The sequence below is a fragment of the Sphaerodactylus townsendi genome, linkage group LG09 (assembly GCF_021028975.2).
Source record: "Sphaerodactylus townsendi isolate TG3544 linkage group LG09, MPM_Stown_v2.3, whole genome shotgun sequence".
NCBI classification, from domain to species: Eukaryota; Metazoa; Chordata; class Lepidosauria; order Squamata; family Sphaerodactylidae; genus Sphaerodactylus; species Sphaerodactylus townsendi.
In genome coordinates, this window is record NC_059433.1 from 33,436,738 (window position 1) to 33,459,772 (window position 23,035).

The 23,035-nt window shown below is 42.8% G+C and overlaps 1 protein-coding gene across 1 annotated transcript; it reads left to right on the plus strand.

Annotated features, from left to right (window-relative positions):
• Positions 1–796: 796 nt before the first annotated feature.
• On the plus strand, positions 797–22,043 carry DIPK1C (divergent protein kinase domain 1C). Its single transcript, XM_048507151.1, has 4 exons — positions 797–1,371; positions 13,173–13,850; positions 18,070–18,234; positions 21,768–22,043. Exons 1-4 carry the CDS (start codon positions 1,171–1,173, stop codon positions 22,005–22,007), a joined length of 1,284 nt encoding a protein of 427 aa, XP_048363108.1. The 5' UTR covers positions 797–1,170; the 3' UTR covers positions 22,008–22,043.
• Positions 22,044–23,035: the final 992 nt, after the last annotated feature.

The following is a 23,035-nucleotide window of genomic DNA, read 5'->3' on the forward strand; positions in this document are numbered from 1 at the left end:
GAGTAGTGCTCCAGAAGGATCCAAACTGTGCTTAGCTTTTGTGTTTTCCAAGTAAGAAGCAGTGTGGGGTAGTGGTTAAGAGAAGCAGGACTGTAACCTGGGAAACTGGGTTTGATTCTCCACTCCTTCACATAACGTCTGCGGGGTGACCCAGGACCAGCCACAATTCTTTCAGACCGAATGTCTCTTGCCTTGAAAATCCCATGGGTCAGTCTTTTCTCTCTCCAAGAAGGGCATAATTAAATTAAGCCCGCACAGCATTTCCTCTGGTCTGCAGATTCTAGCAACCCTCCCTCTCTTTCTTTTGTTTGGCATCCAGCCTGAAGAGCTACGAAGAACCTGAGTCGCTAATTTGTGAAATGTTGAGCTTTATTTTGATATGTATGTCTAATAAAGGTCTGTTGTTGTTGAAATGTTGAGCTAATCTGAACCTAATAAAATGGTAGCTGATTTCTGGCGAAAGAAAGAGTCAAATGCCCATGAAGGATGAAAAGAGTTAAATGCCATTGAAGGACGAACACCAAAAAAGAATGGGGGAAAAGCAAATGAGAAAAATGAAATTTGTTCTCGCACAATAATATTTTGTAGTTATTTAAACTGGGTATGGATTAGAGCTGGCAGCATTTTTTGGTGTTAAAGGGCAAAGGGCAGACCTTTGGTGAACGTTTAATTTGGCAAGCATTGGGGGGGTCTGTCTCTTTAACAATGTCAATCAGCCATCGGGGGGAAAAAGAGCGTCCCCTTTCTTCTCTCTTTCTCCTTACGGCTGGCTTTGCCTCTCTGAAAGTTTGTTGGGTCGGGGGCGGAGGAGGGCTGCCTAGTAACTGTCCTAGGCGAGGGCTGGCCGACGCGGGAGGCGGCAGACAAAAGAAGGCGGAACGACGTGCCTTGCTTTCCAAAGGCAGCGCTCCGCTCCCCAAAGCCCCCGTCCGTGCAAGAAAGCCCGGGCGCCCCGATGGACGCGCAGACAGGCGGCGCGAGGAGCGGAGAGCCCCGCGGCCGCCTTCCCTGGGCGATGCACGCCGCGCGCTCGCCCGGGCTGCCGCGCTCTCCTTCCCCCTGACTTTTTGCACGGGTGATGCAAGCTGCGCAGCCGAGCAAGTCGCGCCTGCTAGCCTGGCTGCCGTTGCTGATGGAGCGCCGCCCCGGGACGGACTAACGCGGGCCAGGATGCGGGGGATGCCGAGCATGCGGCGCCTGCTGCGGGCGCGGCTCAGCAGGCGATGCCCGGCCGCCTTGCTGCTGCTTCTGGGGGCGCTGGGCTGGGCTGCAGGGGGCGTCTTCGTCGTCGTCGTCTTGGCGCGTGGCGGCGGCGTCTTCTTCTCGGGGCGCTGCACGGATGAGCAGAGCCGTCGGATCTTGGCCCGGCTGGTAGGTGGAGCCCATTACAAAAAGGGTACCGTGTCCGAAGTGAAGTGCCTGGGAAAGATGCAGCCCTGGAGGTCCTCATGGACCCCCGGGATTCTGTGTCAACTTTGCGCCCGCGGTGCTCTTCCGTCTGTTCGAGATTTTTTTTTTTTGACTGCGGAGTCTTATCGCTTGTGCTGTTGATAAAGCAAGGGTACTCAAAAGAGCCAGTTGAAATTTGGTTCGCATTAGTTTTTTCAGAGCAGCCTGGACCCCTATGGTCGTTTACTAGGAGGAAGGTGTGAGAAACGAGCAAGTTTTTTGGGACGGGGCGGGACTCGACTCACCTTTGCGCAAACTGCGCAGGACTTTTATGCATATTCGTTGAATTGAGCAGAGATTACTTTTGAGCAAGCAAGGGTTCACAGGAGGAGGTTCCAGGCATTGCGTTGAATAACAACATGAATCGACAGAAAATATTTATTATTTATTTTATTAAATTGGTTAACTATGGGGGGGGGGGGTCATTGAAGAACTTTGCAAAGGGCTTGCAGAGAGCCGGTGTGATGGTACCAGCAGTGAACTCTAATCTGGAGAACGGGATCTGATTATACGCTCCATGTGAGTGGCAGACTCTTTATCTGGTGAACTGGATTTGTTTCCAGCTCCTACACATGAAACCTACTGGGTGACCTTGGGGTAGTCACAGTTCTCTCACAATTCTCTCAGCCCCACCTACCTCACAAGGTGTCTTTTGTGGGGAGAAGAAGCCAAGGAGTTTATAAGCCGCCTTGAGTCTACAGAGCAAAAAGGAAACAAACGATGTGTGAGGAATTATCAGAAATTTCCATAATAGAAAAATCCCTGCACCTCTAGACAGAGGGTGCATTGAAACTCTGTTCCACTGTGACAAGTGTGAGGAAATGTCACAGTGGCACATATTAACTATTCCTGACCTTTTAAAAAAAGTTTAAGAATGTAATGATCGAGCTGTATCAAAGTTAAGAATTATTAAAGCTCTTGGGAATCTGTGCGGACTTCAGAGTTCTTTATTTATCTTTATCATTATGCACACTAGCTCCATTCAGCACCAGGAGAAACATAGTGGATGATTCCTGGAAAAGAAACTTGTTTCAAGGGGTACCTGTGCCCAATTTGGCTCCTTTGTGGGGAGGGAAGGAAGATCAGGGAAGCACTAAGAGCACAATGCCCTGAAAAAGTCAAACGGATTTCTACCACATTCTTTGGAATTTGAATTAAAATATTGCCTGAAAGTAACGGAAATCTTTTAAAGTCATCGAACTCCGATACAGTCTCCGAATTGCTGAATTTCACTGCAGTCATAACATAGTACATGACACTGCATTAAACTGTCTTGCTTATGCCATTCCTTTTCCTCTGGAGCGGAGCCACATCACGGCTAATGAGTTAACATTTAACCCACCCATGGACTGTAGAAGACCAGCCCTTTGAGTAGAGGCTAGTGGGAACTGCTGTGCTCAGTGTCATGAATAGGAGATTTGTGAATGTGTTGGCAAGAGAGACCCTGGGAGATGAGTGGTCCATGGTAATGGAGTTTTGCTGTGTTTTGTGGGAAAAAAGCAAAGGAGAAGCCAGGCTGCTGATTAAGGGAATTGGGCTGCTGCTTGAAAAGCGTTTGCCACGATGGCTGCGTTTCCCACCTTCTAGGCAGCAGTTACTGTCAATTAAAGAAGACAGAGTATTCAGCTGCGTGGTCTTAATTGATAAAACACACTGAAATGTAGGCTGAAAAAAGGCCCTTTTGTATTTTCTAGCAGATTTTCAACACAGTTGGGTAGAGGTTAGGCTGGTCACCTAAGAACATCTGCATGCCATATCCTGCTCTTTGTCACTGGGGTAAAAAAGAAGAGGATTTATTCATCTAGCCTAGCTGAAGACAGGTTTGTTCTTATCTGTCTGTGATATATCGCGATATAGCACGTGCCAGTAAGCTTTATGGCTCTTGAAAGCTTATACCCTGAAAATCTTGGTCTCCATGGTGCCACTGGACTCGAGTACAACTGTTCTACTGCAGATCAAGACCACTACCCTCTGAAACTATCTTTATGGATAATTTGTATCACGTGTTGTGTATTGATTTGAATTGAATTGTAAGCTGCCTTGGAGGCTAATATGGTAGAAAGGGAGAACTATATAGTATAAATGGCAGCATTTCCCATACTTTATACAGTTGTCCCTCCCACATTGCGACTTTCCACATCATTTTGACTGACCATGGTGACCACGGGATGGCACCAGACCCCACCCCCAACATGAGCATTCCCCGAAACGGACTCCAGTACCACAAGGGGGGCTGCCATTGAAAAGCCCCTCATGAAAAGCCCCTGACCATGGTGATGTCCATCACTATCAAGGGGCTGCCACCACCAATGCTGCTGCTGGCCATCTCCAGAGCAGATGAATACAAGGTGCCCAGAGAAGCCAGATAGCTGCTTCAGCACCCAGACTACCCAACAAACCTGCTGCTCACAGGTTTCCACATTGTGGGGGACACTATGCCCCTAACCCCAGCAATGTGGGAGGAACAACTGTAGTATCTCAGGCGGATTCCGCATGGGCCAAAAATAGTGGTGTGAAAACGGTGTGAAAATGGTGTAAACCCTTTTACACCATTTAAAACCCTTTAACACTGTTTTCACACCATTTTCACACCGTTGTTTTTGGCCCATGTGGAATCCACAGTAGTCTTTGCTGAAGATCTACCTGTATGGCATAGTTTGGGACTGATTGAAATGTACCAGGCTAGCATGGCAAAAAGCACTCACCCATTGGGATTTGCCATTTCTTAGGCCCTTTCCACACGGGCACTGAGTGGGGGTGTATTGGCATAAATTATGCTGATGCCCCCCCCCCCCCGGGGACCATTCACACAGACGGTCCCGGTAGGGGTGCAGGGGAAGCCTTCGCACAGGCTGCACCTTCCCCAATCGGCTTACCTTCTCCTGCTGGCTCCCATCGTGTTGCGGAGGCCAGGGGACAGGCCCCCCCTGGCCAGAGCAACGGCACTGGAGATGGAGGCCAGGGAGGCGTGTCCCCTGGCCTCCGCAACGCGATGGGAGCCAGCAGGAGCAGGTAAGCCAGCTGGGGAAGGCGACCCTTTTGAAAAGCCTTTCTCGTGGAGCGAGGTTCAAAAGGGGCATTTCCGTGCTGCTTGGCGCTGCGAGCACGGCACTGCTGCCTTTCAGCAGCTCCTGCTATGCGAATGCCTCCCCAGGGACGGCGTTTTTGCCGTCCCTGGTGCGCTCTATTCCGCCCGTGCGGAAAGAGCCTTAGTGTCTCTTATTTGCTGGCACATCTTCGCAACCTCTGTCCAGGCTTCCAGTCTCTGGCATGATGACTAAGCTGGTATGTCTGCTTTGCACTTCTCCACTACAAACAAATTCAGCTGGACTGGTTTTTCCTGTGATCGGTGCAAATTTTCAGACCCAGTTTCTATATATTATGTGTGTTTTGTGTTGGTTCCAGTTTTAAAAAAAAAATCACAGAAAGGAACCATTTAACAGTTGGCAGATGGCACTGAAAGGATTAAGTAAGAAGCCACGTTGTTTTATTATTAAATGTCTCTTGTTCAGTGGAAAAGAAACCTTAATGGAAATTAAATAATCTATTATGGTAGCGAGCTATTGATGACCATAAATTTTCCTGTGTTCTGCATAATAAACGAAGACAAATTGTGCGCCTGCAGCATTCTTGCCAACTTCTTGGAAATAGCAAGCAAACAGAACTTTTTTTTTCTCTGACAGGCAGCTGTGAAGCTTGGATACCTCTGAGATACTGAATATTTTCCATTTCCTCCAGAGCTTGCCAGAGTGCCAAAATAATACAGAGGTGTCTGACATAGCTTTGGGAACAACATTTGCCTTTCTCCCTTTGGCCTGTGTCCTAGCTTGGATTCCAGAAACAGAAAAGTTATTTACTGTCCTATTCACAGGGTTGTTAAGCCAGTTCAGTATTGTTATCCAGGAAATGAGTGGTGGTTCAATCCTAAGCATAGGACAGTGGCATGTTGACTAATCCTAAATGCAGCCCCATCATATCTAGTCAATGTCCTCTTAGCCGAGGGGAAGAATGCACACCAAAGGTCCAAAACTGAAGAGCTGAGAGCATAGCAACTGTTCAGGAGCCCATAGCAACCCAACCAACACCAACCATCACAGAGTGGCATGCCCAACAACTTGGCAGCAGCCTCCCCATTCCCCCCTTCCCCCAGCCCAAACACCATGCTTGGCACTGGGACAGCAGTAGCAAGACTCCAATCTCCTGCTGGGCCTGACAACAGCCTCCCCATTCCTCCCACCCTCCCCACAGCCCAAACACCAAGCCAGAACTGAGAGCCTGATGGATCAGACCAGAGCCCATCTAGTACAGCACTATGCTACTTGCAGTGGCCCACAAGATGCCTTTGGGAGCTCACATGCAGGATGTGAAAGCAATGGCCTTCTGCTGCTGCTGCTCCCGAGCACCTGGTCTGCTAAGGCATTTGCAGTCTCAGATCAAGGAGGATCAAGATTGGTAGCCATAGATAGACTTCTCTATAAATCTGTCCAAGCCCCTTTTAAAGCTATCCAGGTCAGTGGCCAACACCACCTTCTGTGGCAGCATATTCCAAACACCAATCACACGTTTCGTGAATAAATGTTTCCTTCTATTAGTCCTAATTCTTCCCCCGAGCAATTTCAATGTATGCCCCCTGGTTCTAGTATTGTGAGAAAGAGAAAAATTTATCTCTGTCAACCATTTTCTACCCCATGCATAATTTTATACACTTCAATCATATCCCCCCTCAGATGTCTTCTCTCCAAACTGAAGAGTCCAAAATGCTGCAGCCTCTCCTCATAAGGAAGGTGATCGAGTCCCTCAATCATCCTTGTTGCCCTTCTCTGCACTTTTTCTATCTCTTCGATATCCTTTTTGAGATGTGGTGACCAGAACTGAACACAGTACTCCAAGTGTGGTCGCATCACTGCTTTATATAAGGGCATGACAATCTTTGCAGTTTTATTATCAATTCCTTTCCTAATTATCCCCAGCATATTCACAGCTGCCATGCATTGAGTTGACATTCCCATGGAACTATCAACTAAGATGCCCAAATCCCTTTCCTATGACCCCTGTAGTGTGTATGTGAAGTTTGGATTTTTTGCCCCTGTGTGCATCACTTTACATTTTTACATTAAACTGCATTTGCCATTTCTTAGCCCACTCACCTAATTTATAAAGGTTCGCTTGGAGCTCTTTGCAATTTTTTGTGGTTCTCACCACACTACATAATTTGGTATCATCTGAAAACTTGGCCACCATGCTACCCACCCCTACTTCCAGGTCATTTATGAATAGGTTAAAGAGCACTGGTCCCAAAACAGATCCTTGGGGGACACCGCTCCCTACATCTCTCCATTGTGAGAACTTCCCATTTACACCCACTCTTTGCTTCTTGTTTTTCAACCATTTTTGAGTCCATAGGAGGACTTCCCCTCTTATTCCTTGATTGCTGAGTTTTCTCAATAGTCTTTTTGGGGGAACTTTGTCAAAAGCCTTTTGGAAATCCAAGTAGACAATGTCCACTAGTTCCCCCTTATCCACATGCCTGTTTACACCCTCAAAGAACTCTAGTAAGTTTGTAAGGCAGGACTTGCCTCTGCAAAAGCCATTCTGACTCTTCCTCAGCAGGTCTTGCTTTTCTACATGTTTTATAATTCTATCTTTAATGATAGATTCTAATTTACCAGGAACAGATGTCAAACTGACTGGCCTGTAATTTCCTGGGTCCCCCCTAGATCCTTTCTTAAAGATTGGTGTGACATTGGCCATCTTCCAGTCTTCAGGGATGGAGGCTGATTTCAGGGATAAGTTGCACATTAAAGTGAAAAGATCAGCCATTTCATGCTTGAGCTCCTTAAGAACACTTGGGTGAATGCAATCTGGGCCAGGGGATTTGGTAGCATTTAGTTTATCAATGGCTGCCAGAACTTCTTCCTTGTCTACCACTATCTTTGCTAGTTTCTCAGATTTGCCTCCTAAGAAGCTTGGTTCAGGTGCAAGAATTTTCCTCACTTCCTCTTGGGTGAAGACAGATGCAAAGAATTCATTCAGTTTCTCTGCAATCTCCCTGTCATCCTTTAGCACGCCTTTTGTTCCTTCGTCATCTAACGGGCCTACCGCTTCCCTAGCTGGCTTCCTACTTTTGATGTACTTGAAGAACTGGTTGTGGTGGGTTTTCCAGGCTGTGTGGCTGTGGTCTGGTAAATCTTGTTCCTAACATTTCATCTTCATCTGTGGCTGGCATCTTCAGAGGTGTATCACAGAAGGAAGTCTGTTACACACTTGACGCAGTTTTCCTTGGGCTACTATAATGTTTTTAGTGGAGGACAAAGGAATTATGCAGTGAATTCCTATGGTATCTGCACATCGTTATCAGCAGTAGGGAGAAAGAGTAATCATAACTATAGAGGCAGAACAATGTCATGGATGTATTTAAAATCCCAAACCTGACCAGGGAGACGAAAATTTTTTAAAAAATGCAGGATGCAGTTGTTATCAAAATAATTTATGCATGTCTAGATGATACTCACCTAATTTATGTAAATGAGTGTGAAACTACAACTGAATGTTACAGAAGCTGGAACGCACATTTGCCCAGAGCAGCTATAAAACACAGGACTGGTGGATAAAACAATTAGTAACATTAAAGTTGGAAGACTGAATACTGTGAAAGTTATATCAACAATCTTCTGACAGTATTTGATGAATTAAAATTAACAGGATTAGAGTTTAATGAGCAACAGAAAACTGACTTTTTAAATGGGGACTCTTAATGAAAAATTTGATTCATTTGTTTTAGTTTTGGAGGGGAAAGAAGGTTTAGCACTTGATTAATTTATTGCAAGACTTAGACAAGAATGTGAGATGACTGAGAGATCAGATCAGTATGAAGGATTGTAATCCAAAGGATCAAATTTTGCTGTAACTCAGAACAGCACAGAGAATGGCAAGCTTAAGAACCAATCACAGTGCTGCTTCAACTGTGGTAGGCCTGGTCACTTTGCAAGAAACTGTCCATTAAAGAGAAATGGATTAATTCATAATAGTGATTCCAAGCATGCAACTAGAAAGAGAAATGCCTAATTTTGTCAAAATGAAGCCAAAGCAAATATTAAAGGAGAAAACATTTGTTGTCCCACAAAATGAGAGGACGCATACAATTAGAAATAATAGTGTGGAGGTTGGAAGATGGATAATTGACAGTGGATGCACAAGTTATAGTACAAGTGCAGAAAAATTCTTTAAAAATATTGATAGAAGTATGAATGGAACATTTCAGATAGCAAATGGTATGATTATGAGAATTCAAGGATCTGGAAGTGGATATCTAAAGTTTAATTTACCCAAAGAGACTATTGAGCACATAGTCAGAAATGTACCATATATACCATTTTAAACTGCAATATGCTAAGTTTGTCAGCTCTAAATAGAAAACATTTTGCAGTACATTTGAGAAAGGCAGATTCACAAATAATATTCTTTATGCACAAGCATTTGAGAATAATTCTCTGTAAGAACTTAAGCCTCTCAGGACCACGGGCAAACACACCCCAGGTGTGTGTAGAAAAGTACAGTCTGGAACTATGGAGACTTGGACATAGAGATACCAAGACGATCCTTGAATTAACAGAATGCAGGGGCGGAGCAAGGGGGAACTATGCCACCCCGGAATGTCCCCTCCATGGCCCAGCCACGCCCCTGCCATGGGGCCACCCGGGGCATTGCCTCCCCCCCCGGCCGCCCAGTTGGCACTACTCCCAGAGGCGTAGCTAGGGAAAATGGGGCCCGGTGCTAAATCTGAGTTTTGCTGCCCCCCCCCCCCAGTATGGGCAGCTGCCCTCCCCCCACTACGACCAAAGAACGATTTTTTGCACCAGGTCATCTCAAAGTCACCATCACATTATAGAACATGCCCCAACTCACAAATCTGAATACAGCAATGGTCCATGCCACACAGTGGGAATAAAAATGTTTGACAACATTTGCAAAATGCTTTCACAATGTTTTATTCCTGCTGTGAAACATTCTTTAGAAAATAACTTAGAAAATTTGGAATAACTTAGAATAACATATTCTTTAGAGCTCCCGTCTTTGACACCCCCCCCCCCCCATGAGTGCACCACTTGAAGCTGGAAAGATGCTGTGTGGTCTGTCACCTGAGATACGGGTATGCTGACTTGGGTATCCCAAGCTGTGCTAAGTCAGGAGGCAAGTGGCAGAATTTATTTTTCACCCCAGAGGACATTGGCTGAAAACTGAACATTCCATATTTCTAAGGCAGACCTGTGCAGTCAAAGGCAGTTCATTCCATCCTCGCAGTGGGGCAGTATGAGTTAGTTTTAGGATTGTGCCCCAAATTGTGTGAAATCCAAATAGTCACCTGTAAGTAATTCTTTGGTTCCTTGGTGGCAAAACATAAGTGTATTTACAGTCCAGTCCTCAAATCATTTGAGCAGATTAAAACATGTGGATTAAAAAAATAAGATAAAGGGATTTGCTGCTCTTGCCTCATGTGTAGCATTCTGTTTTTCGAGAGCCTTACAGGGTTCACCATTGAATTTCCATCTAGAAAGCACTGAGTGATAAAATAGAAGCGCTGGAGCATCAAATGTAACCAAAACGATGAAGTTGCATTGCTTTGCCAGAGAGCCTGAAATTTACTTAAATATGTTATGTCATTCTACTTGCATTAGTGAATCACTGCAAGCAAAATTAGAGTTTCTATTCAAGTCCAGTTTCTGCGTATCTACACTGAGGTTTGCACAAGCAGAGGTAAAAAAGCCTTTAAAGCGGGCTTTTGCCTTGATGTTATTTATGTTCTTTTGCTGTAGTCACAGGCTTTTATCACCTCAGGAAACTTCTGTGATTCTGGAGAGCAGTAAATGATGCACATTCGTTCTTCATATAATCTGGGGCCATAATTCACAATTTACTTTGTGAAGCATATTTGATTGGCTTTCCCTAGCTTTGATATAGAAACATTCCGACTGATTTGGGGGAAATGAAGAAGATGCATTTGTCTATCTTTTTCTGCAAATATACGAAACGGAGGGTTGCCTAATAAACCCAATAGCCTGATATTCAAGACAAAAATACTTAAGTTTTTCTCTGCTGCACTGATCATTTGACCTGAGTACTACTGGAGGATGTTGTAGTGGCCAATAATATACTTTTATATGAGTTTCTGAAAAGAGAATATCAAATTTTAATTATTAATGTGCTAACTATACTTTCATGTTGCAATTGTCTCCTAAATGCTTCACAAGCTTAGGAAGGCTGATGCTGGAACCTAGAGAACCTGGGGATCTCTGTATGGCGCACTTGGACCTCTTCTTTACCTTTATTAACTGAAATACCTTTATTTATGCCCAATCTTTCCCCATGGCTCAAAATGTAAAGCCCCAAATAATCCCCATCCCCTCCCCAAAAAGTGCCCACACCCCATGAAAAACCCTAAAAAATTGCCTAGGAATACTTCTTAGGCACCTGTAGAGACAGTGCTCCCGAGTGCTTCTAGGAGAGCTTGTTTCATAAGTGGGAGCTATAGTAGAAAAACCATGGGCTCTTGTTGGTGCCCAGCAGGCCACCCTAAGCAGGGGAGCAGCTAGCAGATGTCAGCCTGAAGTCTGCAGCTGGCACACAAGGGTATATAGAAGAATCAATCTGTCAGATAGAGATGTCCCAGGCCATGAAGTTCATTTTAAAGGTCATAAATCTGCTACTTTAATTGAACTTGGAAGCAAACTGGCAACCAGCGAAGCTGTTTTAAAATAGGTGAGATAGTCTTCCATCTGCTACACCCTGACTAATTGAGTTTCTATATTCTGGACAAGCTGCAGTTACTACATTGTCTTTAAGGGTAACATTATAGTAATTTCAGAGCACATTATAGTAATTTAAGCATGAAGTTACAAATGCATGAGTTAGTGGGTCCATACATGATGTGTGTGAATTCTGAGGGTTGTAATTTGGCATACAGTCTTCTAAGACAATTTAGTACTTGAGACAGAAAATCCCATGTAAAGTAATAACCTACCTGTAGGTGGGCATTTTTACATGACTAAAGGTTCTTGTCTGAATTTCTTGCCATTCAGTATCCTCAGTCAAAGTAATAAAAGCTGGTTGGAGGAAGTCCATGATGCTTTTGTTTCCTAGGGACCAACATTTCTCTCAAGGGCTGAATCAATGTAATAGTTGGCCAGCATAAATGAATATTCTAATACTGGAAGGGAGAGAGACGAGACAGAAATTGGTATCAAGCCACCTTTTGGCTGTTTAGTTTTCCATATCAGCAAAGACCTTCCACGCTAACCCACAGCTACCCCAGAGATCGACCCAGAACAGACATTACAGCTGTACTTCTGGAATGTCTGAATGGACTCATAGTTATGCAGATTACCTGCTCTGCTAGGAATGTAGGGATGGAAGCAATTATGGGTGGAAGAGGAGACCGACGGGGGAAATCCTTTTATTTATTTCATGTGTTTGAGATGAATTGTAAACGCCCAAGCTGTATGAAGATACTTGGATGTCATGGGAAGTCAGATTTTTCGTGAACTGTTTTTAAAATAACTTTTTAAACCTTTCACATTTACAGCTTGGCATCATTCTGCTAAATCAGGGGTCTGCAACCTGTGCCTCTACAGATGTTTATGGACTACAATTCCCATCAGCCCCTGCCAGCATGGCCAATTGTAGTCCCATCAGCCCCTGCCAGCATGGACGATTTGTACTCCATGAACATCTGGAGAGCCACATGTTGCAGACCCCTGTGCTAAATCTTAGTCTTTAATCCACATTTGACTATGTGTCTTGGAAACTTTCTGCTATGAATTGGGCTTGGTTAAATTAACAGGCTTTTGCCCCTGGTGTCTATGTGGTGATGAATTTCCCATGCATTTTAATTGATCTTACATAGCATTTCCCATTACCTTAAGGGATAGGACGGTATATTAAATCTAATAAATATTAATAATAATAATAATATAATAATAATAATAATAATAATAATAATAATAATAATAATAATAATAATAATAATAAGGCATTGCTTTACTCTTTAAGGTGTAACCATGTTATTTCAAATGCCTTCCCACTGCTTATATGGTATATGCCTCACTGAAAGTATGTTTTTTTTTTGCTAGCTATTTTCAAATATTGCAAAGAGATGGTTTTAAAAAAACCCTGTAGGCTTGCACTTGCTCTTAGCATGGTGATCTAGATCATTGATTGCTTGGATGCTAAGCAGAAGTACGAGGTCAATGAGCCACCACATGTTGGACCTTTGGAGAATTTACATTGCTGTGCAGTAGCAGAGGAAATCACAAAACATATTAAAGAGCATGTGCCCAGCTTACCCACCTTTGTAGGACAAGGGGGTCGGCATATTTAAATAAATAACAGTAGGGTTGAATCTGAAATCTTACAGATGCAGAGCTGAAACACCAGCACATAATTTCTTGAGCCTTTGTGAACAGTTTGTGAGCCCTCCATCTTAAAAAGCACTGGGCCTGAACTAGTTAGCCAAAATTTCCTTGGCCCTGGCAGTTCTGTAGGAAATCAAACAGTAAATGATGACTGTGCATTCTCCAGAGATGTTCTTTGCTATGTGCCACGTGAAAGTGGAATACTTTGTTTCCAAAGAATTAGGCTTCCGGACGGTCTCCTTTTCATCTTTCCTTTGTGATTTAGTATGATGACTTTCTGCTATCAGTTGTTCATTTCTGTTTCTGTATTTCTAGTGCCTGGATTATAGGAAAGGAGCTTTGACCGGTGACCTTTGTGAAGACTTATGCGTGGCCCAGAAACTGATATACAAGCGCTGCCTTTATTATGACCAAGGTAAAAAGGTCATCGAGGCTGACTGGAGAGGTCGCCCAGTGATCCTGAAATCCAAAAAGGAAATCTTCTCCAGCTATCAGCACCTTGGTTTTCTGGAGGAAATGGAATCACATGGTATTCCAGAATCAGATTTGCTTCTTATGGTGGCTTTGGAGATTAAAAATGCTCTGGGCTTGGAACTACCTAGTAATACTACAGGACCCTTGTGGACTAGGAGGAGAGGCCCTCACTGGAAAGCACAGTTGGCCAGCATGTGGTCTTTACTCCAACAAGAAGAATATATTTATTTTAGTGTCTTGCAAGACTTCAGTAAACACGTCTTGAGGGTAATTGGCTCTTGCGGTCACTTCTATGCTGTGGAGTATCTGACGGCCGGGCATGCTTGGCACAACACATTGTTTTCTGTAAAAGATGCTGTTGGTGCCTCCTTTTCTGAGATTAAAAGTCAAGCGAAGGCCATCACCGAAATTGCAATCAGTTTCCTGGATATGGTAAATCACTTTGATAATGACTTTTCTCATCGGCTTCATCTCTGTGACATCAAACCAGAAAATTTTGCTATCCGGAATGATCTGACGGTAAGTTGGTCCCTAGGCTTTGGCGGCTGAATTTATGATCTATTGTCATGGCTGAAAGTCATGCTGATACTCACAAAGAGTGGTGCGTTGTAACAATTTTCTGTTCATCATATCTGCCATGTAGTTCACTGAATAAGCCGAAGGTACAATTGCACTGAGTTACACTGACCCCCAACTGATTTGATAGCTAATGTTGACAGGGCTAATGTTGGCAAAAGTGATCTTTGATCATCATAGGTGTCTCTGCCTTACAAGTGGACTGAGATGAATGAATAATAAAAAGGTAGATCTTGGGTCACATCCAGCTCAACTGAGAACTAAGTAAATGCTCGTTCACATCATACCCACAGAGTTCTTTATGGCAAAATTGTTTTGAATGGGACTAACTTTTTAAAAATACAGTGGTAATTAACACCACTTCCAACAGACTCTATTTAATAACTATTTGCATAACATTTTTGTACTTGAAGCGTTATGCAAAAGTTAAGCATGTAGTAGCTTAAAGAAGTAGATGTATTTTTACTCTACAAATATTTTGATGTTTCTTCAGGTTCATAATTAGAACCGAGGAAATGAGCAGAAGGGAACAAGAAATCACCAGCAAATTTGCATTAATAAGTGGAGGAGGATGGAACCTGGCTGGATCAGATTTCTTATGATGACCCAAATCCTATGCAGCATCTAGGAATGATGGTGTGGGAGGCATTTTTGTGTGTGTGCTTTCCCTAATTCCACTCCCAACAAAAGTGAATCTGGGGACTGGGGAGCTGTATGGGCAAAAAGGCCCCTAGGATGGTGGTTACAGGGAGGGTGAAATCACTCCGCTCTCCTTTTGTACCCACTCAGCCTCTTCTGTTGTTGAAGCAGAATTCTGTTGTTCAATCACTTCTCGAATTGAGGGATATGAGCCAAACTTCACATAGAGTCAGCAGAATCACTAGAGATCAACATTTTATGTTTGTTTTTCTTTTACCACTCCCACAAGCATACACTGTCATACTTATAAAGACGAAGAAAATGGTTGGCATATTCTTGTTAAGATTTTGATGGTTTCTGTGGCTTGAAATTGCTCTGCTAACTCATCCACTCCTGGTGATTTGTTTCTCCCAGTTGATCTCAGTGTGGCTTTCACTTCACTTTCTAAAACTACAATTTATTCAGAAGATTTTCTTAGAAGGAATCTGTCATCATTTTGTCTCTTCTGTATAGTTCTCCAGTGTGTTGATCCTATCTTTTCTTGGATATTGTAGAACAGATCTTTCCATGACATTCAGTTATTTACTTGAGAGTAGTAGTTCTTACAAATGAATTTCAGAGGGGGACTAGGAAGAGAGACTGCTGAAGTACAATTAATAATGAAGCTAATAAGGACCCCCATGGTGCAGAAGGGGAAGCTGCAATTCAGCAGTCCAAGCTCTGCTCATGACCTGAGTTCTATCCCAACAGAAGTCAGTTTCAGGTAGCTGGCTCAAGTCTGACTCAGCTTTCCATTCTTCTGAGGTTGGTAAAATGAGTATTCAGTATACTGGGGGCAAAGTGTTGATGACTTGGGAAGGCAATGGCAAACTGCCCCATAAATGAAGTCTGCCTAGTAAATGTTGTGGTGTCACCTTATTGATCAGTAATGTTTGCACAGGGGGATTACCTTTACCTTTCTAATGAAGCTCAAGACAAAGCATTCTCCTTGACTGAATAGAGACCTAGGATTCTTGCCTTATTACCAGTGCTGATTTCTCCATGTTTACTACCCCTCTGCATATCACACCTAATCCAATCTCACCTGCTATTGTAATTTATGTGCTATTGAGATTTGCATGCTGTTGCCATTGGGTGTCTAGACTCACTGTTCTCAACTTAGATAGACTCATAAAAGCTCACACCCTGCCAGAAATTTTGTTAGTTTTTAAGGTGCTACTGGGACTCTTGCTCTTTTCTACCATTAAAATGTATACTCTCTGATTTAAAAAAAGAAAATCTCTAAGAAGTTACAGCACACTGAAGAATCTGTTAGAAACCAGATACAATCTGATATTGCCTGCATGAACTTGTGGAAGACCCCAGGGTATGTCAGTCTTCTGTGCTTTCGAAGAGGCCTAAAAAAACACTTGAGCTATATATATTGTGTCTTGACTTCTCTACTGAGGGAAAATTAGAGAGACATTTGATATTCAAAGGGGACTTTCACCCTGTCAGTCAAATCTGTGTTCATAAACTGCTTATTCTCCCCCCTCCTCCAGTCTTTAACTTTGTAATTTCCCAGTAAAAAGTGTGCTTATAATAAAGGGAGAGTGTTGCATTAATGGCCTGGAGACGAGAATTTGTTATTTACATAATGAGCACGGATTTGGCAAGCAAATATCATTAGTAATAGTATCAGCATCTTTGGGGAAAAAAGAGTAAATGAACCCACTGGGAAGAGAGTTTATGCTCTTCTACTGTTCTCTATCTTTCATCTTCAGTGGGTTTAGGAATTAAACATGAAGGAACATCAGACAATGATATTGGGTACCTGTTGAAGACCTAAGAACTTTATTTATAAAATGGAGTGGTCATGGCTTAGTGGTATCAGGTATCTATGCAGAAGGTCCCAGGTTAAATTTTCAGTTAAAAAGATCTAATAGTAGATGACATGAAAAATATTTACCTGAGGTACTGGAGGTCTTCTGCCAGCCAGAGTAGACAATAATGATTTTGATGAACCAGTGCTGATTCAGCATAGTTCAACTTTATGTGTTCAAAGTTGTTATAAATGAATATGTACACAACTATGTCCTCTGCAACTGTCCATGAGAGGAAAATTCCAGACCCAACAAATTGTAGCAAAAGGAGCCATTACACATTTAAAAATGGACAGAAGGGCTTGTGGCCATCATGGGAACGGGGGGGGGGAAGGGGGAGAGAGATAACTTTGCTGAATGGAAACAGCATGTTACTTTCATTGACATTTTATTGGAATAAAGTCTGGGATCACAATAACCAGAAATGGACCAGCTGCTTGTGCTTTGGAGTGGCATTCAGGTGTATTTATTTATTAGGAGGACATAGCCCTCCTTTTAATGCACAGGATTCTTCCCTGGCAAAATGTACGCAATACAGAAAGAAAAAAAAATCTAACACTAAAACTGTCCAGTGAATAAAAAATGGCAAGCAGCAGGGCTGCTGGATGTCGAGTAAATAATCCATGTGTGCACAGACACTTTGTTGTTGTCGCTTTGGGGATGTTTTTGTTTTGGGGGATTTTAGACACACCTTCCTATTGGACAGTTGTCATGCCTTTGAAATTGGAGGAGCCTTTGACGGGCGAGGTTTGGTGGATTCTGCACAGGGCAAATATAATAGGTGTAGGACGCAATACAAACCGTTGGGGTGGGGGGGACTTCGCACAGGTCCCATCCCCAAAACAAGTCTGCCCTGTCTTATTTCCCTCAACCTGGGATTTTTGAAAATCGCTACATCAGCTATCCTTTTGCAAAATCCCGGGTTGGAACTGCTCCCACGCGAACAGCCAGACACTTTATTTCCCTCCCTTCCACCATGCCGTCCACAGTCAGGGAGAATCCTCCTGCCATAGCAATACATTCAATATTGCCCTGCCATCACTGGGAGGGAGGTCCGCTTTTCCTTTTAAAAAATTTAACGTGTTGTACATGCACAGCTATGCAGGTGCCTGCACAGCTACACATGCATTGCAATAAATTTTTTTAAAAAGAGATAAGCGTCTCCACACAAAAACAATACAGGTTGTTTCCATGGGCTTCAATCGTTGCCTGCATGGCACTCATGTGCAGGGGGAAAAGGAAAATGGGTTCCTTTAGAATGACTGCAACCCATTCTACATTTGCTGCGTGGAATTGGCCTTTGTTAGAACCAAGGAAGCAGAAGTGGACATTATTGCTAGAAACTGACCCTTTTAAGAAGAATGGTAGTAAGCTATAAAGTATGTCACTCTGAGGCTAACTTTTGCTCACAGAAGATCTTTGCCATTCCGGTCACGAGAAACTGCTGTGACTGTTACATTTCTATTTTCAGCACTGGAGCTGCTGAGCTAGGCAGCCAAAGCTCTTCTACTTGTAATTTCTAATTTTCCCTTGCCTTTATCTGGGATTGCTTGGGTCAGCAGTCTCAAGACTTAGAAAACAGAAAGAGTTGAAAAATGGCAATTTGTGTGGTTGTTTTTTTGTCAAAATATGTCCCCTTGAATGTCTTCGTCTGATTGCAGGTGGTTGCTATTGACGTAGATATGGCCTTTTTTGAGCCTAAAATGAGAGACATCCTTGAGCAGAATTGCACGGGAGATGAAGACTGTAATTTTTTTGATTGCTTTTCAAAGTGCAACCTCAGAAGCAGAAAATGTGGAGCAGTGAGAGCCAATAACAACCTTCAAGTGAGTGGCTACAGGCTTGCTTGTTTATGACTGGATACTGTGTCAATACTTTAAAATACCTCTTACCATGCTCTTTAAAATATGTGTCTGCGTGATTGTTGTGCAGAACTCGTTCACATGCTTGAAAAGGTTCCATTACAACATGGAAGTTCCAGCAGTGGTGTTTAGTCACCACATGGGGCTGCAGGCATCATGTGATATTAGCTGATCATTTGATTGATGAAACCCCCAGTGGTAACCTCGATGCGTTGAAGAACCCTTACAGAGCAAAACAGGCTTCCTACTCCTCTATAAGAGCATTACTTGGAACATACATGAATGTTGGCTCAATGCATAGATTATCTTCATCACAACATGCAAATCCCATCAAAAATGTTGGGATCTGTAGCCTGTTTTGCTACCATTATTTCAGAGTTGATTGCAACACTCTTGCGTTTGTGACTCTGAGTGAGATTTCCTAATCACAGCAGCTAGGTTCTCTGATTTATTTCCTTCAAACCACAAATGTGGAAGGAACCTTTCTGGGAAAGGGGGAAAAAACAAGCTGATCGACAGACAGAACTTGCAATATTTTTTTAGTAATGCTGTTATTTTATATCCAGAATTTTAAAAGTGTATATTTTTGTCGATGGTTTGTATGTGTATGAGTGAGTGGAAGAGTATTCTTTGAATATATTTGAGTTTGTTTGGGGTATATCGTATATGTAGTATCTTGGATCAGGACCATGACATAACAAGCCTACAAGTGGTGACCTTAAGTTGGAAGGAAAAAAGTTCTATAGTTACCTAAGTCTTCCAGGTGTCTCTCTTAGCTTTGCTGTGTCTGGTGTCTCTGATAAGCTCCCAGAACCATGCCAATTACACATGTTCCCTCTTTCAGTCCTTTTCATTATTTTTTCCTGGGAAATGACCTAGTGTGTCCAAGGAACCCTACACTGCTGCAACCTTGTAACTATTAAATTATGTGTCCCAAGAATGGCTTATTTTCTTAAATGAAGTTTGCTGAGGATTTGAATAGATTAAAAAACGTGGCCTTTAATTTATAGTACCCATACTTTGTTTAAATCAGGGTCAAAAATATGAATATTGGCAAAAAAAAAATTTCTAATATCCCCTGTTGTGTTTACACTGGAAGTGGCTAGCCAAGATAGTGTTTATATCTTCATTAGAGATAATGTGTGGTGGATATGTTTGCCAGTTGCTAAGAAGCCATGAAAACCAGCCTCCTTTTCAGAGTTCTGTAGACACCCTGATGGGTTCACTGCGTACATTCTCTTTATGGTAGAATGTTCCCACTTCTCCTACTTCAAAATGGCAGAAGGAATGTATAAGCAGGCCAGGTTTTTGTACTGAAATTTGTACTTGGTTAGGGAGTTTCATGAGGATGTTAGAACCCGGAATGCTTCGATGAAGTCGTCTGTTAGAGATTAGCCACAGTGGATGGAGGCTATCATCATTTCCTATAAACTGGAGGCCCACAAGGCATTGCAGGAAAAGGGGATAAACTATTTGTAAATGTCATCTCCCATAGTATCCAAATATCTCCCATATATAATTCTTGCGATTATAGGCCTTTTGCAGATGTTTGGTCTCTTGGGGTCAACTGTACATTATCTTTGGGTCAGGTTCTCAATTGTGCACGAGTTTTTTCCTGTTCAGAACTCACTGTGCTGCAGATCAGAAAAGCCCCACAGTTTCCGAGAGTAGGCAAAGTGCAGTTTTCTCGGTCTGCTCAGGGAAAGCGAAGCACGCTAGCATGTGTTCAGCTGGCATTTTGTTCAGCTTTTCGGCTCCTCCCCCCCTTGCCCCACCAGCATTTCTTGGGGATTGGTGGAATTTAAAATGTTTATATGTTGATACTTTTAATCTATGGCTCCTGCAGTAAATAATTACAATTTTTAAAAAACTCTTTTTAAAAAAGAGTTTGCAAACAACTTCCCTACCTGGAAGTAGGGGTGAGACAGAATGGCAGGTAGGCTTAAAGGAAGCAGCAGGGCATCTCTTTGCATGTAAATGAGGAAATGGAGGGAGACCCCACAAACAATAAGTGCACAAAGTGCCATAGATCAGCCAAGACAGAGTCATCAGCACATCGACATGCAGTATGATTTCAAGGCCACATAATAGGCTGCTTTCAATGGTGCAGAATTAATAATTTATCCTTTTTAACAGAGTAACAGCCCAATCTGAGGGATGGACCTATCTGTGGAACTGGAGCAGCCTTGCATTTGCAAGGGTGCCCTCCTTGATGGTGCAATGGGGATATGTTGCCAGTGGAGGGGCAATACATGGGCGGTCAGGCAGCCCTTGGCCCCACCACCACAAGAACTCAAAGCCCTGATTGTGGTGGGGCTGTCTGACATACAAAATGGATGTTGGCATGAAGGTTAGGGGTAGGGAGTCCTTGGGGGCAGAGTCAACATTAGTTAGCTCCCATCCAGGGTTTACAGTCTGTTGCACTGCAGTCCTGGTCCCAGTCCATTGCCCCCAATGGAGGGTTTTCTGGACATGAGGAGAGTTTTTGCTGTTTCTCCCTCCCTGAGTGTCCAGGAAGCCCTCTGGAGGCAGTGGCATGGTATAGCATCAGCGCCATCCCTGGCTGCCTCTGTGGTCTGGATTGGGTTGTACTTCTCCTGTGGTTTTACTTCTTTTGTGGCTAGCACAAGCCATCCACTTTACTGTTAGGTGCAGTAATGGCATGTGTCTGGCCATTGGCCGTATAAAGAATTCTGAGCAAGATGGAGCACTTCTTAGTCTATCATGACAACTACCGGTATGTTGTTACTGCTGTTCATTCTTTGCAAGGGAAATGTTTGATTCTGTGTGCTTGTTTGCTGTCATTTTAATCTACGTTGAGCAAATTTGTCGACCCCTATGTAAGAGAATAACTGAACACAAATTTGACATGAGAAATTGCAATGCTCAGAAACCAGTTGATGAACATTTTAATTTTCCTAGATATACTTTTGCAGATTTGAAAATCTCTGTTCTACCCCAACAACAAACAACCTTTAAAAGGAATATACAATATAGAAATGTTGAATCAGAACTCATCAAAAAATTTAATACTTTCTTGTCACCCTGGCTTCAATTGAGACTTGGACTTACCCTATTTTATTGCACATTTGTTAATTTTCACCACATATGAGAGAGCTGCTAGAACCTCTGACCTTTCTCATCATCCATTATGTGTAACTAGAGGGTCACATCTGATTTATACTGGACCTCTCTTTGCTCAGCTCCTCCCCCTTCTCTCCCCTTATGCAATTTCTTAAAATTAGGCAAATGATTTTCTTTCCATTGTATCTGAGGAAGTGGACTCTTATGTGTAAAAGTCCACACCAATGTTGTTAGTCTTTAAAGTACCACTGGACTCCAGTTTTATATTAGAACAGATAAAGGTGGATTATTTTAAATGTCTAGTTGGATCATAGGCCAGCCATTCTGTTAACATTGTTTTATGTCATCAGACTTTTCAGTTTGATAGATTTGGAAGTTTTCATAAAAAGTTACTGTTGTTTTCATTTCCACAGGTCATCTGTGACAAAATATTTCGTCCCTGGTTCTCTTTGAGCCTCAGAGGATCTACAGTCTCCTTTCCCCTGCAGCTACAGTTGCAGAAGGCGGTGCGTGATTGTGCAGAACCTGGTTACGATGACGTTTCCCTTCTTCATAGGACTTCTCTGACTTCTCTTTCCAAGTTATACCAGTTGCTTAGAGCCAGTCAAATGGAACTTCAGAAATCTGGAAGCCACTCTCATCATGTTCACTAATGATTTCTACCCAATAAATAACCATTTTGTTTTGTTTCTGTCAGCTGCATTATTTTACTTACTGGCTGTGCTTTTGAAAACTTTGATGTGGTATGTGTATTATTAAGTCCTCTGCAATGTGAAATCACATTCTTTGGGTAGCAAGCAGCAGAGAAACAAAAGCGAAAGCTTCAAAAATTGGGTGGGAGAAATAAAACGTTTCCTGATTTCTGTACAGTAAGCAGGAAATGTTTTGAAATTGTCTTGGGGGGGGGGAAGAGATCCCTTGTGTAGCAGGTCCTGAAAAAAACATTTCGAACGGAAATAAAATGTTTTGAAATGTTTTGGGGCAAAAGCTGTGCGGAACTTCTCCCCAAAACGCTTCTATTTCCATCCTAAAGACATTTTATTTGTGTTGTTTGGCCAATGTTTGAATTTCAAGCTTGCTTCATAGATGAAATGGTAAAGCCATCTGTCAAGTCTAGCATTACAATAAGGAATGGGGTGAATTGTATACCTTATGACTGTTTTGTTCAGTGGGAATTTTAGAGAATTTGTTAGCAGGAAAGTGCCCACATATTTGAATGAAGGATAGATTTTAATCAATTATGTCAGTTTTAGTGTCTTTCTGCCAGAGATTGAACTGAGATGTTTGGCATGCCATGCAGGGGCTGGACTACTGAGAGACTGTCCCCTGCCTGTGTTAGGCTTTTTCCGCCCAAGCCACCAAAAATGTTTGCAAAACATTGTACAACCCCTCCTGATGGTCCACACTCACCCCCTTGAAACAATTCCTAGCCACCATTTTGTGCTTTTTCTGATTTTTTAAATTCTCTGTGGAATCAATGCTTCAGTGTTTCAATGCTTTGTGGTGCGATTCCCCACAGCTTGTGCACTCAAAGTTCCGAAGTAAAAAACCTGACAAAAATAAACAGGCAAGACAACAGGGCAAGCTCAGAAAATGAGGAGGAAGTCCAGGCACTGCAGAGAGGCGTGGGAAAACAGCTTAAAAGAGATCTCATTAAACGTTTCCAACAAAAGAATTGCTA